This window comes from Arvicola amphibius, chromosome 1 (assembly GCF_903992535.2).
Source record: "Arvicola amphibius chromosome 1, mArvAmp1.2, whole genome shotgun sequence".
Classification (NCBI taxonomy): domain Eukaryota; kingdom Metazoa; phylum Chordata; class Mammalia; order Rodentia; family Cricetidae; genus Arvicola; species Arvicola amphibius.
The window spans coordinates 72,990,169-73,003,004 of NC_052047.1; the positions used below are offsets into that span (position 1 = coordinate 72,990,169).

At 42.5% G+C, this 12,836-nt stretch overlaps 1 protein-coding gene across 1 annotated transcript in view; it reads right to left on the minus strand.

The window, feature by feature from the left end:
* Sun3 (Sad1 and UNC84 domain containing 3) overlaps positions 1 to 9,314 on the minus strand; it is a 28,584-nt gene extending 19,270 nt beyond the window's left edge. Inside the window, 4 exon segments of the mRNA XM_042055082.1 lie at positions 3,921 to 3,982; positions 5,317 to 5,437; positions 6,922 to 7,062; positions 9,191 to 9,314. Coding sequence (XP_041911016.1) covers positions 3,921 to 3,982; positions 5,317 to 5,437; positions 6,922 to 7,062; positions 9,191 to 9,314 — 448 coding nt within the window.
* Positions 9,315 to 12,836: the final 3,522 nt, after the last annotated feature.

A 12,836-nucleotide genomic window follows, 5' to 3' on the forward strand; every position in this document is an offset into this window, starting at 1 on the left:
GACCATGCAATTTTGACCTGCCAGGCGAGATATGGCTACTGGAGCAACAGTGGCATGACAGCTATGGAGTAACTAGACACTTGGACTGAGGCCTGCTCCACAGAAGGGAACTTCATACCCTTTATACATCTATCTTGGTCAAAAGCCCATGACTGGGGAGACCATAGGCTCTAGGTAGAAGGTGTTATTGTTATCTTACCAAATAGTCATGCTGTTCAAATGCCTCATAAATGTTTTTATGCTTACACCCAAAGACCTGGGCTGCTCTCAACCATGGTCAGAGAAGTTTCGATATGTAGTTAATAGCTGTCAATGGAAAGATGGTTAACTGATCAAAGAACTGAGGATGAGAGAACTGGTGCTGAGCCTTAAATGTAATATCTGTGTAAATCTCACTGCCACAAAGACTCGGAGAAAGTCAAAGAAGAGAAGGTAGAAAGAATGTAAGAGCTGGAGGATGGGGAGGATGGAGGGGGCACTGTGACACGCTGGCTTCCAGACATGGCATGTCTATTGCAGCCATGAACCCATAGCAGTTGTGACTACCTGTACAACACCTGCAAAAGATCAATCCAACCAAACTCTAGCATAGATGGGGTACAGGCTCCACCCCTTCCTGAGCTGCTACTGGTTGCTAGAGGAGGGAAAATCATTCTGTTTTGAGGAAGTAGGACTGGTAGGTTTCCCATAACCCTGTAATAGGATGGGCCCACAGCTATTTGCATATGGGCAGCACTGACTGGATTTAGTGGTTTTCAAAAAACAAGTTGGGGGTGAGGCATGAGAGAGCTAGAGAGGGGAAATGGGAGAAAGATATAGTCATATTTCATTATATATTTATAAAATTCTTGGAAGTAATTAAAATTTAAGATAAGTAGAACTGTAACATGATGGCCTGTTTGTTGGGGTTTCTGTCCTGCCCAGTTCCCACAGCTGGTAAGCCCCAAAGAAAATCACGCGTCGGTCTATATAAGTTATAAATGGATTGGCCCATTAGCTCAGGCTTTGTATTAGCTCTTATAATGTATATTAACCCATTATTCTAGTATATGTTAGCCACATGGCTCAGTACCTTTTTCAGTGGAGCAGTTCACATCTTCCTTCTTCAGTGTCTGGACAGGACTGGGGAGGAATGGGCTTCCTCCTACCCAGAATTCTCCTGTTCTCATTGATCCACCTCTACTTCCTGTCTGGTTGTCCTACCTATACTTCCTGCCCATCTACTGGCCAATCAGCATTTATTTAAAACATAACTGACCGAATATAGAGGCTTTCTGGACTGTCCTGCCAGTGCAAACTCTGATTCTTTGAGGCAGGAGGTTCAGCTACAGAGAGAGCATTTGAGTGTTGTTTGTGGACACACTGTTGCAGCTTGCTTGCTGGCAAGGACCTTGAAATGCCATAAAGTTGTGGCAATAAACATGACTCTGGCTGGTACCTCTGCCATGAGCCTGAAATCTCAGAAAGCTAAGAAATGGGCTGGATCTAGCCATCAAAGCCATGGCTTTAATCCTACCCATATTGCTTAGCAAATTAAAGACTCATGTGGTCAGAAAAAGAGAGATAGATACAGTAAAGAGAGATTCAAAGATGAAGAAAACCTCTAAATGTTTTACAGTGTATTAAAATATATGCAGGCTAAAGGTTAAAGTCCTTAAAATAAAAGATAAAGAAAGAGAGTAGTTATGTGTGGTGGTACATACCTTTAATCACAACACTTGGTAGACAGAGGCAGACAGACCTCTCTGAGTTCAAGGTGTGGTGACACATATCTTTAATCCCAAAGCTTGGGAAGCAGAAGCAGACAGACCTCTGTAAATTCAAGGTGTTGTGGTGCACACCTTTAATCCCAGCACTTGGGAGGCAGAGGCAGGTGGATCTCTGTGAGTTCAAAGACAGCCTGGTCTACAGAATGAGATCCAGGACAGCCAAAGATACACAGAGAACCTGTCTCAAAAAGTAAAAATAAAAATAAAAGAAATAAAGGTTAAAGTAAAGCCACATAATGATGGAAAACACACAGAGAATCTGGATACTGTGTGTTATTATGCTCTTTGAATTGTTTGAATGCTGAGGAAAGAGCAACATCTGCTAAAAGATATTTGTTTATAAATGCTGCTAAATTAATCCAAGATAGGTATTTTGAAAATACCTTGACTTCAAAATTGAAGTCAAAAGGTATGTTACTTTGGAAAGGAGATTTTGCTTTTGTTTCCACAGGAAACGAGAGGCTGTGGATTCATTCTGAGTTAAGAAAAATCAGGTTTGATCAAGGAAGACCACCTGAGAAATCTCCGGTAGGAACAGATGGCCTGGATGTCTGAGTTCTACATTTAGAACAGATTCAAGACTGCTGCCTGAGATGATCAAGACTCACAGGATACTCCAGTCAGGAATTGATCCTAATTTTAAATTTTCTTTAGGTCCCCATAAGATTATTAGCACCCCCAACCAGCAGGAAGTAGTAGCCTGGAATACTATGCTCATATTCCCAAAAGATGGACTATGGATATTTTCCTTTTTTTTTAAAGAAGGGGATGTGGTGCGGGAAAATTGTCTATATTCTGTCAATTATGTTTTAATAAACACTGATTGGCCAGTAGTCAGGCAGGAAGTAGAGGCAGGACAACCAGACAGGAAGTAGAGGCGGGTCAATGAGAACAGGAGAATTCTGGGAAGGAGGAAGCCCATTCCTCTGCAGTCCTGCCTAGAAGGAAGATGTGACCTGCCCTGACGAAAAAGGTACCGAGACATATGGCTAACATAGATAAGAATAATGGGCTAATATAAGTTATAAGAGTTAATAAGAAGCCTGAGTTAATGGTCCAATCGGTTTATCATTAATATAGACCTCTGTGTAATTTCTTTGGAGGCTTACCAGCTGTGGGAACTGGGTAGGACAGAAACCCAAACAAGCAGGCCCTCATGTTACATAAAACTAAAATATTGTATGCATGTATTAAAATACTATGATGAAACATATTATCATGTATAACTAATATGTGGGTTAAAGCTTTTAAAAATTGAAAAAAAATCTCTAAGCTCAGTCACTCAAATTTAGAACAGGAAAAATATCAGATGTTTCTTTTGGAAACATATTGGGGATTTTTTCCTTTTTGATCTATCTATCTATCTATCTATCTATCTATCACCTATCATTCATCCATCCACCATTATATCACCTATTGTTTATCCATGTGAGCTTGCAGAAGACAACTGGATGTAGTCTGTTTTTTCCTTCCACTTTATGAGTTCAGAGACCAAACTCAGATCATCAGGGTTGGCATCAGGGACCTTTACCACCTGAGTCAACTCACTGGCCCCATATTAGGGATTCTCTGCTTCCATGCAATTTTTGTGTTCTTTTGCATATGTATATAATATGACCTCTGGTTTTGTGGTATGCACGTGTGTGTCTCTGAATCTATATGTTCTCATGTTTTTCTTTGTCTCTTTTCTTCAGTTTGTTTTGTCTTATTCTGGTTTGTTTCATTTTATTTTATTTTATTGTCATTCTTTCCATGCCTGTTTCCTTCTATAGAAAGATAGGGCATGGATTCTGCAGGGAGGGGAAGTAGCAAGGGTCTCAGAATAGTTGGGGGAGGGGAACCATAATTGGAATATAGCATATACAAAAATATATTTTAAATAAAAATAGAAAAATAAACTATAATACTTACAAGAAAATAATTTTTAAGTATTTTAAATTAATTTTAAATAAATTAAATTAAATAAATTTTTAATCACTATAAATTTTCTAAGAAGCTCATATTGTTTTTAGCACAGGACATGGAAGGGGGAAAGGAGCTGGAAGAATGTGCAGGTGACCTCCAACATGTCAAACATGAATTATCCCACTGAGCCCTCTGTTACCATACACTCTGTGAGTCAGTTTAAGGATCATCACTTCTAAGACTTACCAAAGAGAAGAAAAGTTGATGTGAACATTGTACTTAGGATAATCTTCCATGATAGAGTTAACCTACAAAGAACGAAGAGCTTTAATAATTTAGCAATGTAAGCCATTGCTATTAACTTTTAACTTGGACTTCATACTAGTCAGAGTACCCAAGTCAACAAACTTAATTTGTCTCACTCCTGGTTCCTCTAGATGAATTCTGAGAGCTATTTAATTTCTGATCTGTGACCTTTGAAACAGACAGAAAGTAATTTCCAAGAAGGTGTATATGCATATACGTTCACATTCTTCCCCCCACACACATGTACTGTGATGCTATTGGGTCCCTATTTATGGTCTTTAAATGTTTTTAAGCAAACAAAGTTTTTCTAGAAGTCAACAATGATGAATGTACTACATGACAAATGAATGAGGTTAAAGGAGTTCACCAGACTGGTCCCTAAACTGATAGGACTGGTATCCTTATGCAACCAGAAGGGACCAGACTGCTATCGTGCACCATCTGGACATGGTGTCTGCTGTCTTCAAGAAAGGCAGAGAGTCTCCACCACAGCCATAGTCAACTGGGACCATGGTTTCAGCTTCCTTGGCTTTTGAATTATGAGAAAACTCAATGCCATTTTTAAGTTTCCCAGCCTCTGGCTTTTTACTGTGGTCCAAGAGACAAGTATACCGAATCCACAAACAAGCCCTCTTTGTTATAGCTTCCACTCCGAAAGTGTCTCTTCTGGGCTCTGTCCCTGCTCATCTGTCATGTCTGGTTTTGTATTTCTGTGACTGGACATGTGTGGGCAGCTCCATCTTTCTGCCCTTTCTTAGCCCTGGGCCTTGAACTGTCACACTGTGGTGTGCAGTTGAAACTCACCATTCCTACGAGTGGCGAGTACCTTACCACTGAGTTATACCCCAAGTATCAAATTTCCAATCTTTTAAAAATAAAATCCTTAAAGGAAAAAAGGATGCTAAAGCCATTTGAGCTTGAATCTGTAAGTGCCTGGACCAAGTGTTCCAGGATGGCAAGCTGAAAATTGGTTAGTTAGAAAAACCAGACAATGATAGATCATTTGTAACTGGTAGTTGGCAGGTAGATGCATCGGGAGAAGCCTTGCCTCAGAACTTACAAAAGACCAAGGACACCTGTCCCAATGTGTCAAGTCACTCCACAATGTGGCTCTCAGTCTCTCATCTGCTAGCTCCAAATTAGATTCCACCAACTGAAAGTCAGGGCTGTGACGAAGGGCTGAGAGGATTACCTCATCTGGAAATGATGCAGTCTATATGTCGACACCCTCGTCTCTTTAAAACTCACTCCTTTTATATTAGGTTCTGCTGCCGGTAAACAGACTACTTACATTACAAGGTAGTTGACCAAAGGGTGTATTAGGTGAGTCTCTCACCAATCCTCCTTGCAGCTGTGATGACAGCTGGGCTCTGTGAACCACAGCTCACAAAGAGAAACTTCAATTGCCTGGATACGGAACCTAAGCAGCTTGACTCCCCCTCTTCCATCACACTGAGCTGCAGCCAGGGATAACTTAGTGCTAAAAGTTACTAGGAGACCATTCTCCTAGGTAGAGTTTTTTGAGACCATGCGGCAGCAGAGGGTTTACATCCCTATTTTATGGAAAGCCGCAAGCCATGCGTATGGTTTTGGACGCGATTCTTCACAGATACGCCTTGTCCAACAGCCAAACTGGGAGGGAGCACATTTTGAAAAGTCCAGTGACTCACTATGGCGTCATTCTTTGCGACACCTCACAATGGCCAGCAGGTCATCACCACACCCAGGCAGGGATTGCGTGCTCATAAGCCTCCCTCTCTGAGTGTCTCTGCTTCTCATGCCTTGCTGTATCAGATGCCAAACCAAATGAACAATGTAAAGATCTTCTATGTATCTATTGCTTTGCTCCAAAAACTCTGGCTGCTTTGATATGTGGTGTGGGAGGTTCTTCTGTCTATGTGTTACTTTTATTGGTTAGTGAATAAAGAAACTGCCTTGGGCTGTTGATAGGGCAGAGCTTAATTAGGCAGAGAAAACTGGACTGAATGCTGGGAGAAGGAAGACAGAGAGAGAGAGAGAGAGAGAGAGAGAGAGAGAGAGAGAGAGAGAGAGAGAGAGAGAGAGAGAGAGATGCATGGAGCTGCCCCTGGGTATAGATGTGTTGAAACTTTGCTGGTAGGCCACGACCTCGTAGTGACATACAGATTAATAGAAATTGGTTACATTAATATGTAAGAGTCAGCCAATAAGAAGGTAGAGCTAATGTGCTAAGCAGTGATTTAATTAATACAGTTTCTGTGTGGTGATTTCGGGTCTAAGCTAGCTGGGGAAACCAACAAACAGCCTCCCCTACAACAGATATGTTTGTTTCAATACTCGAAGATATCAGAAACACAATGTAAGGCCCAACTCCCCCAGTCTCATTCTTCTCATCTTCCCCTGTAGATCACTAGCTTAAAATTAATACTGTATTTCCATATAATTTTAAAAAATGTGTTTACAAATATATATATGTATATCTATATTAGACAAAATAAATGATATGCTATGTTATGTTTCAATTTCATATGTCCTGAGCCATATTAACCCAGTTCAGTCGTTCTGCCTGTATTTTATTATGCAGCAATTCATTCACTCATTCTCCCACAGATGCGTGCTTACTTTATTTTCAGGGACAAAAACTATGTTCACTGCCTCTTTCTGCATGCACACCAAAGTGCATTTTAGTCACAGTCTAGAAACCAAAAAGGCAGGGTGGCCTGGCGTCTTTGGACCATGTAATTCTAGGGTGACCAATTACTTTTCTTTCCACACCTAATGGACTCAGTCATATATTTTTTTAAAATGTGACGTTTTTGGACCGGTGCCAGCCAGCTGACTCCAGGAAAATGTCTCCTGCTCGTATCCCCAATGCTTGTAATTTTGGTGGACATTACGGATAACGGTGCTTTCACGCTAACTTTGAGATGGGGTGGGGGGAGTTTTGGGGTACCAGCAGTACCCTGGACTGAAGAGGGATAGTCTAAGATGGAAGACTCCTTCTGCCCGGTGGCAGAATTGCTTACCGTGGCCCCAGCTAAAGACCCAGGAATTACTTTTCCCACCTTAGCCTTGATGGCACACGAATTGTCCTCAGTTCCACCTGTAAACACAAACGTCATCTGGGATCAAGTTAGAGCCCCTCCCCCAAATCGCGTAGCCCGGAAACAGTCCTGGTAGTCCTGGCCACACAGAGATTAAAGGGGGAGCCACACCCATCATCTTGGCCTGGGGCAACCATGTCAATCATCCAGCAGCCGATCCTGAAGCATCTCTGTAACACCGATGTAGAATGCTGTCGCTAGGATCTGGGTTATCTATCCAGATCCATGCCCATCCATCTCCCGAGAGAACGCCCCACTGATGTATATTTTATGGAAGATCCTGACACATGTCTCTCATTCTGTTTCAGTCTGTGAACCGAGCTACAAGAGCGAAATGAGTCCCATCTTACTCTTAGCGGCAGGCCTGCTGACTTTCGCCCTAGCTATTGGCTCTGAAGCAGCCCTCTCGCTCGGTTCCCAGTCTTCTTCCCTTGTGCCTAAGTGACAGCAGAGGCGGCCTCAGGGACCCTCTTAGTAAAACAGAGAAAGTCCCCTGCAGACCGCATAGGATCTGTATCTTCTTGCGTACTAAATAATTGACCTGTGTCTGAAGATCTTGAACTTGGTTCCCCACAGTGCCAGCCCCGTTAATCTGTGTGCTGGAGGGATTCTAACGCAGTGCCTGGCACGCCTTAGTCTCTAGCTGCAGATGATGCAACGGAAGACAGCGCAGTCAAGTCATGTGACCGAAACCTGCTCTAGACTCTCTTCTATCAGCCTGAAAACGCAACAGACTGAGGTCTTTGCCAGCTGAAATCAGTCGTTCCATCAGATGCACAGACTCACGTCTACAGGGATGACAAAGAATCAGGCAAGCAGGATACCATCAGAAAAAAAAAAAATAAGGTTCAGGTGATGACCCCAAGGAAACTGAGATCTACTAACTGCCTGCTTAAAAAAAAAAAAATACAGAGTTTAGAGAAGTTGGGTGAAGGTCTAGAGAACACAGATAACGAGACAAAGTTGGAACAGTAACACCCAAGCAAAACAGGATGTTAGATAAAATCAGCACAGTAGCGGGTTTTGGTGGCGCATGCCTGTAGGATTTGTTGAAAGAGGCCGAGGCAGGAGGATCATGAGTTCGAGGCCAGCCTGGTCTACATAATTAAATAAAAATCGGCACAGTAACAAATGACCAGATGGCCTTGATTCAAACTTACAGTTCCAGCCTGAAATTTTTCCTTAGAGAGTCATGGAAACAGATTCAGTAATCTGAAGAAAGAATCGATAAATCGGAGACATTCCCCTTGACGCCCAGAAAGCTGGCTCAGTGGGGGAATGTGCCTACCTTGCAAACCCTCTGGCCTGAATTAGATCTAGGGAGCCTGATGAGGTGGAAAGAGAAAACTGACTTCTGAAAAATGTCCTCTGTCCTCTGCACACACAGTGTGTTGTGCGCACTAACGCACATTCGCACTAATAATAATCTATAAAAATTAAAACTAAGAAATAATAAGAGAGACAGTCTATTTGAAATTAACCCTTTTGAGGCGATATAAGAATGAAAACGATGAGGAAACCATGTAAAAACCCACAAAACAGCACCCCCAAGAGCAGACGAGGGACGAACGTGACAAAGGAGAAAAGAGAAAGATTATTTAAATAAACACGAGTAGGCAATTCTCTGCATCTTGGCAGTGACCTTGGCAGTTAGATTTGTGATGTTTCAAGATCAAGTAAGATTGCCCCCTCCCCAAATGCTACCTGTTGGGTGCGCAAAGATCCTTGCACCCACAGATCACTAGGGAAACGAGAAAGGTTAAGAAACATGGCCTCTTCGCAATGGGGAAGATAGAAATACCTGTTTTCTTGCTCAGAAAGCTGGAAGTGGATATTGTTAATGACCTGGTGACCTTTTTGCTATCTGTGGCAGCAGATGTCACCTCCCATTTGCTAAACAAACAAACCTCACCCAAGTCCCCCAGAATGCTTATCTCAGATTCTTGCCTTTCTAGACCGTTACCCATCCTTAGGAGAGAGTTCACCTGTACTTCATAGCCTGCTGACCTCTGTGATATCTTGATCAGAGACCACACTAGGCCTTTTAGCTGTAGACTCCACCCTCACGGTCACGTGTACGTTGTAAAGGAGTTTCTATGTAGTCATAGCTTAAGCTTTACTGTGCACCTGGAATTGGAATGCTTGTTGCCTGGAAACCTTTTTCCAGATTGTACTGTGTTTGAAATACGCTGACCAGGAGCCGCCTGGCATTAGACTCCCCTGCAGGCTGATCCAGGTTGATGAAGTCCATCTGAACTGGTTTTCATTCTCATCTCTTCTCGGATCACTGCCGGCATGGTTCCCCCTCAACAGCCTAGAAATGCTGCAACCAAATCATCAAAAGACAAGAGAGTTTTCAGAGCACTAAGAGAAATCTCTTGTCATGTAACACAGACCTTCGACAGGAACTGGAGATGGGAGACGGCGAGCTCAGAATTCTGAAGGAAAAACAAAAATGTCACCCAGCCAAGCAAACCTGGAGAAGCTGTCCCCCGAGAATAAGTGAGGCAGGCTGGAGAGATGGCTCAGCAGCCCACAATGCCTGCTGCTCTTGCAGAGGGCCTGGGTTCAGTTCCCAGCGCCCACGTTCTGGCTAGAAACTGCCTATAATTCCAGTTCCAGGGAAGAGAACACCTTCTTCTCACCCAGTGGTTCTTAACCCATGAGCTGCAAATCCTTCAGAGGTTGCATATCAGGTATCTTGTACATCAGATATTTACAATTCCTAACACTCACAAAATTACAGCTATGAAGTAGCTACGAAGTAAATTTATGGTTGGAGGGTCACCACAACATGAGGAACTGTATTAAAAGGTCACAGCATTAGGAAGATTGAGAACCACAGCATCTCAGGGCTTCTTTGTTTATGCGATGCACATACATACGTGTAGACAAAAGACTGAAACACATATGAAATTTAAAAAAAATCTTAAAAAGAACTAAGTGAGATGAACACAATATCAGAAACAAAGCAGAGAGGGCTATCAGTGCTGGCCTTGACTGGTAAAATGTATCTTAAAAGGAACCCAAGTGATTGATCAAGTTTAAATGTCTGGGAGGTAGGTACTAGCATGCAGATGGGGAAACTCAGTGGTAAACATTTGGAGGTGATCTCTGATTATGGTAACTGGAAGGATGGCGGGCAGTCAAAGCAACTGGAGTCTGTAAAAAGATGTCAGGGGGGGCTGGAGAGATGGCTCAGTGGTTAAGAGAATTGCCTGCTCTTCCAAAGGTTCTGAGTTCAATTCCTAGAAACCACATGGTGGCTCACAACCATCTGTAATGAGGTCCAGTGCCCTCTTCTGGCCTACAGGCATATACTCAGATAGAATATTGTATACAAAATAAATAAATAAATAAATAAATATTTTTTAAAAAGATGTAAGGGAAAAGTGGAAGTGCACAGAGCTTTATGTAAGCTTCCCAGTTACCACCCACAGAAGGAAATCTCGAGTAAATAAGAAATGATGGGAAAGAAATCACAGCACATGGCTGCAAAAGAACACACACACACATTCAGCCATTAAAAGTAGGAAATCAAGTCATGTGTGACAATGTAGATGAACCCAGTGGACAATCTTCTAAGTGACATGAGTCAGATGCAGGGCGTACTCTACAACTTCCCATGTGGAATGCAGAGCATCAGAGTTACAGAAGCAGAAAGCAGAGCAGTAGAGACCACCCGGGAATCCAAAGAGGCTGTCAAACACAGCCCAAGACAGCTCTAAGACTGTGAACCAGGAGGAGCCAGCATGTGGCATGTGATTGTTACTAAGCATTCTGCCTGGAATCCATTGAAAGGCTAAAAGGTAAGTGTTCCTTCCCCACCCCACACTAAAATGACAAATGAAAGGTTATTAACATGGTAATTAGTTTGGTTGGGGTAATCATTTCTCAATGTACACATGTATTGAATGCCAAATTGTATAACTAACATATATAAAACTTGTGTTAGTTATAGCTCAACATTGAAACATCAAAATATCCCATTTTTTCTTGTAAAGAGGACGCAGAGAAAGTGTTTGCAGAATTTGGCTTCTCTTGATGTTAGCTATGGACACGATGCCCTTGTTTTTCTGATAAGGTTGACAACGCAAACTACTACATGGCATAAAAATATGTCAAAAAGAAGACTTTGACCTTCAGAGTACTTCAACTATCACTGAACAGAAAACAAGAAATTAAAGCACCTTGTTTTGTAAAATGTGCTATATTTTTACATTGCCTGATCAAAGGAGAGGTGGAGCCTACAGCAGGAACGAAGGGCAGGAAAGGGGCTCACACCTATGCTTGTGAGCGCCCTATTGGGAGTCGTTGGTAGCCAAGATGCAAAGAATTGGAAAGATGGAAAGTCCGGTTGTTTTGAAGACATGGCTGCATTCAGTGAGGGTGAACCAACGGAGACGGAAGGGCCAGAGGCTTTGGAATTTGCACATATGAATTTTTTCCTTTTCTCAAAGTGCTTATAAGCAGGGAAATATCTTCATATGTCTAACAACAAGGATAGATAAAAAGAGTGTAATGTGAGATTGCGTGACAAGGGGCTATCCCATGCTTCTGAAGGCAGAAGCCATTCTATGACAGACATTTGTGAGGAAACTTAGGAAATAAAAACACTGAGGTGCCTCTGTACAAACAGGCTAATTCTGAGTCAGTTTTCATTTGCATGTGCCTACACTCCTACCGCTACGACTCCTGCAAATTCCTTCAGTTCAATAAGAGAGCAAAGGTCAAAGCTGCCTTTTCAAGCATTAGCGCCCTTCATCATCACTAGGCTCATGATTTTAACTTGGGACAATGCCAAGTTTCTACTAACCCGGTTGGGAATCAGAAAGCCATGCGTTAGTCACCCCCGCGCCAGTTACTACAGTCAGCTGTTTTTAAAAATAACCTCTCTTTATCTTATGAGCCTCTGGTCAGGTGACTGTGTGACTTTCAGGAATGGAAGCACTCGTGTGCCGTGATAAGCTAAGTACCTATAGACAGTGGGACAAAGACACCGCTCTTCAGTAGTGAGGTCTGATATATTGTGACTGAGCAAGCTGAATATTTGAGATCTACCATAAGGTTAGAGCTGGACGGAGCACAGCCAGAAGCTAAATCCTTTCTCTCTCTCTCTCTCTCTCTCTCTCTCTCTCTCTCTCTCTCTCTCTCTCTCTCTCTCTCTCTCTCTCTCTGAAGCGGTGTAAACGAATGACAAACAGAACTAACCAGGCTAGCTTAAAATAAAATATTCAGCTTTAATAAAAAGAGGAAAGGGGGAAAACTTACAAAGCCAGAGTTTCAGCGAAGAGCAGGAAAGCAAAGAGAAGATGGGCTGCACACCCGCAAGATTTATAAGTAAATCTTAGCCTCAGGGAACACACCCCACAACCAAGGTGATTGGCTAAGGTTCCTCTCTCTCTCTCTCTCTCTCTCTCTCTCTCTCTCTCTCTCTCTCTCTCTCTCTCTCTCTCTCTCTCATACACACACACCCCTACCTACCTATACACATCCCTACCTACACACATGCACACCCCTACCTACCTACACACACATACACACACACACACACACACACCTACCTCCTCACCCAGTCGTACATTATCTGCCTTCTGCTAGATTTCTAAGGCTTTACTTGTCTAAGAGAAACATCACATCAGTTAGATCAAATTGTCAAATACGCACCATCTCAGAAAAGATTGGTATTTGAATTTTTAAGAAAAATTTAGCAAGGAGGGAACCACAGCTACTTACAGCTCAGCTGTCAATAGAATTTCTTAGACTGTTCTCA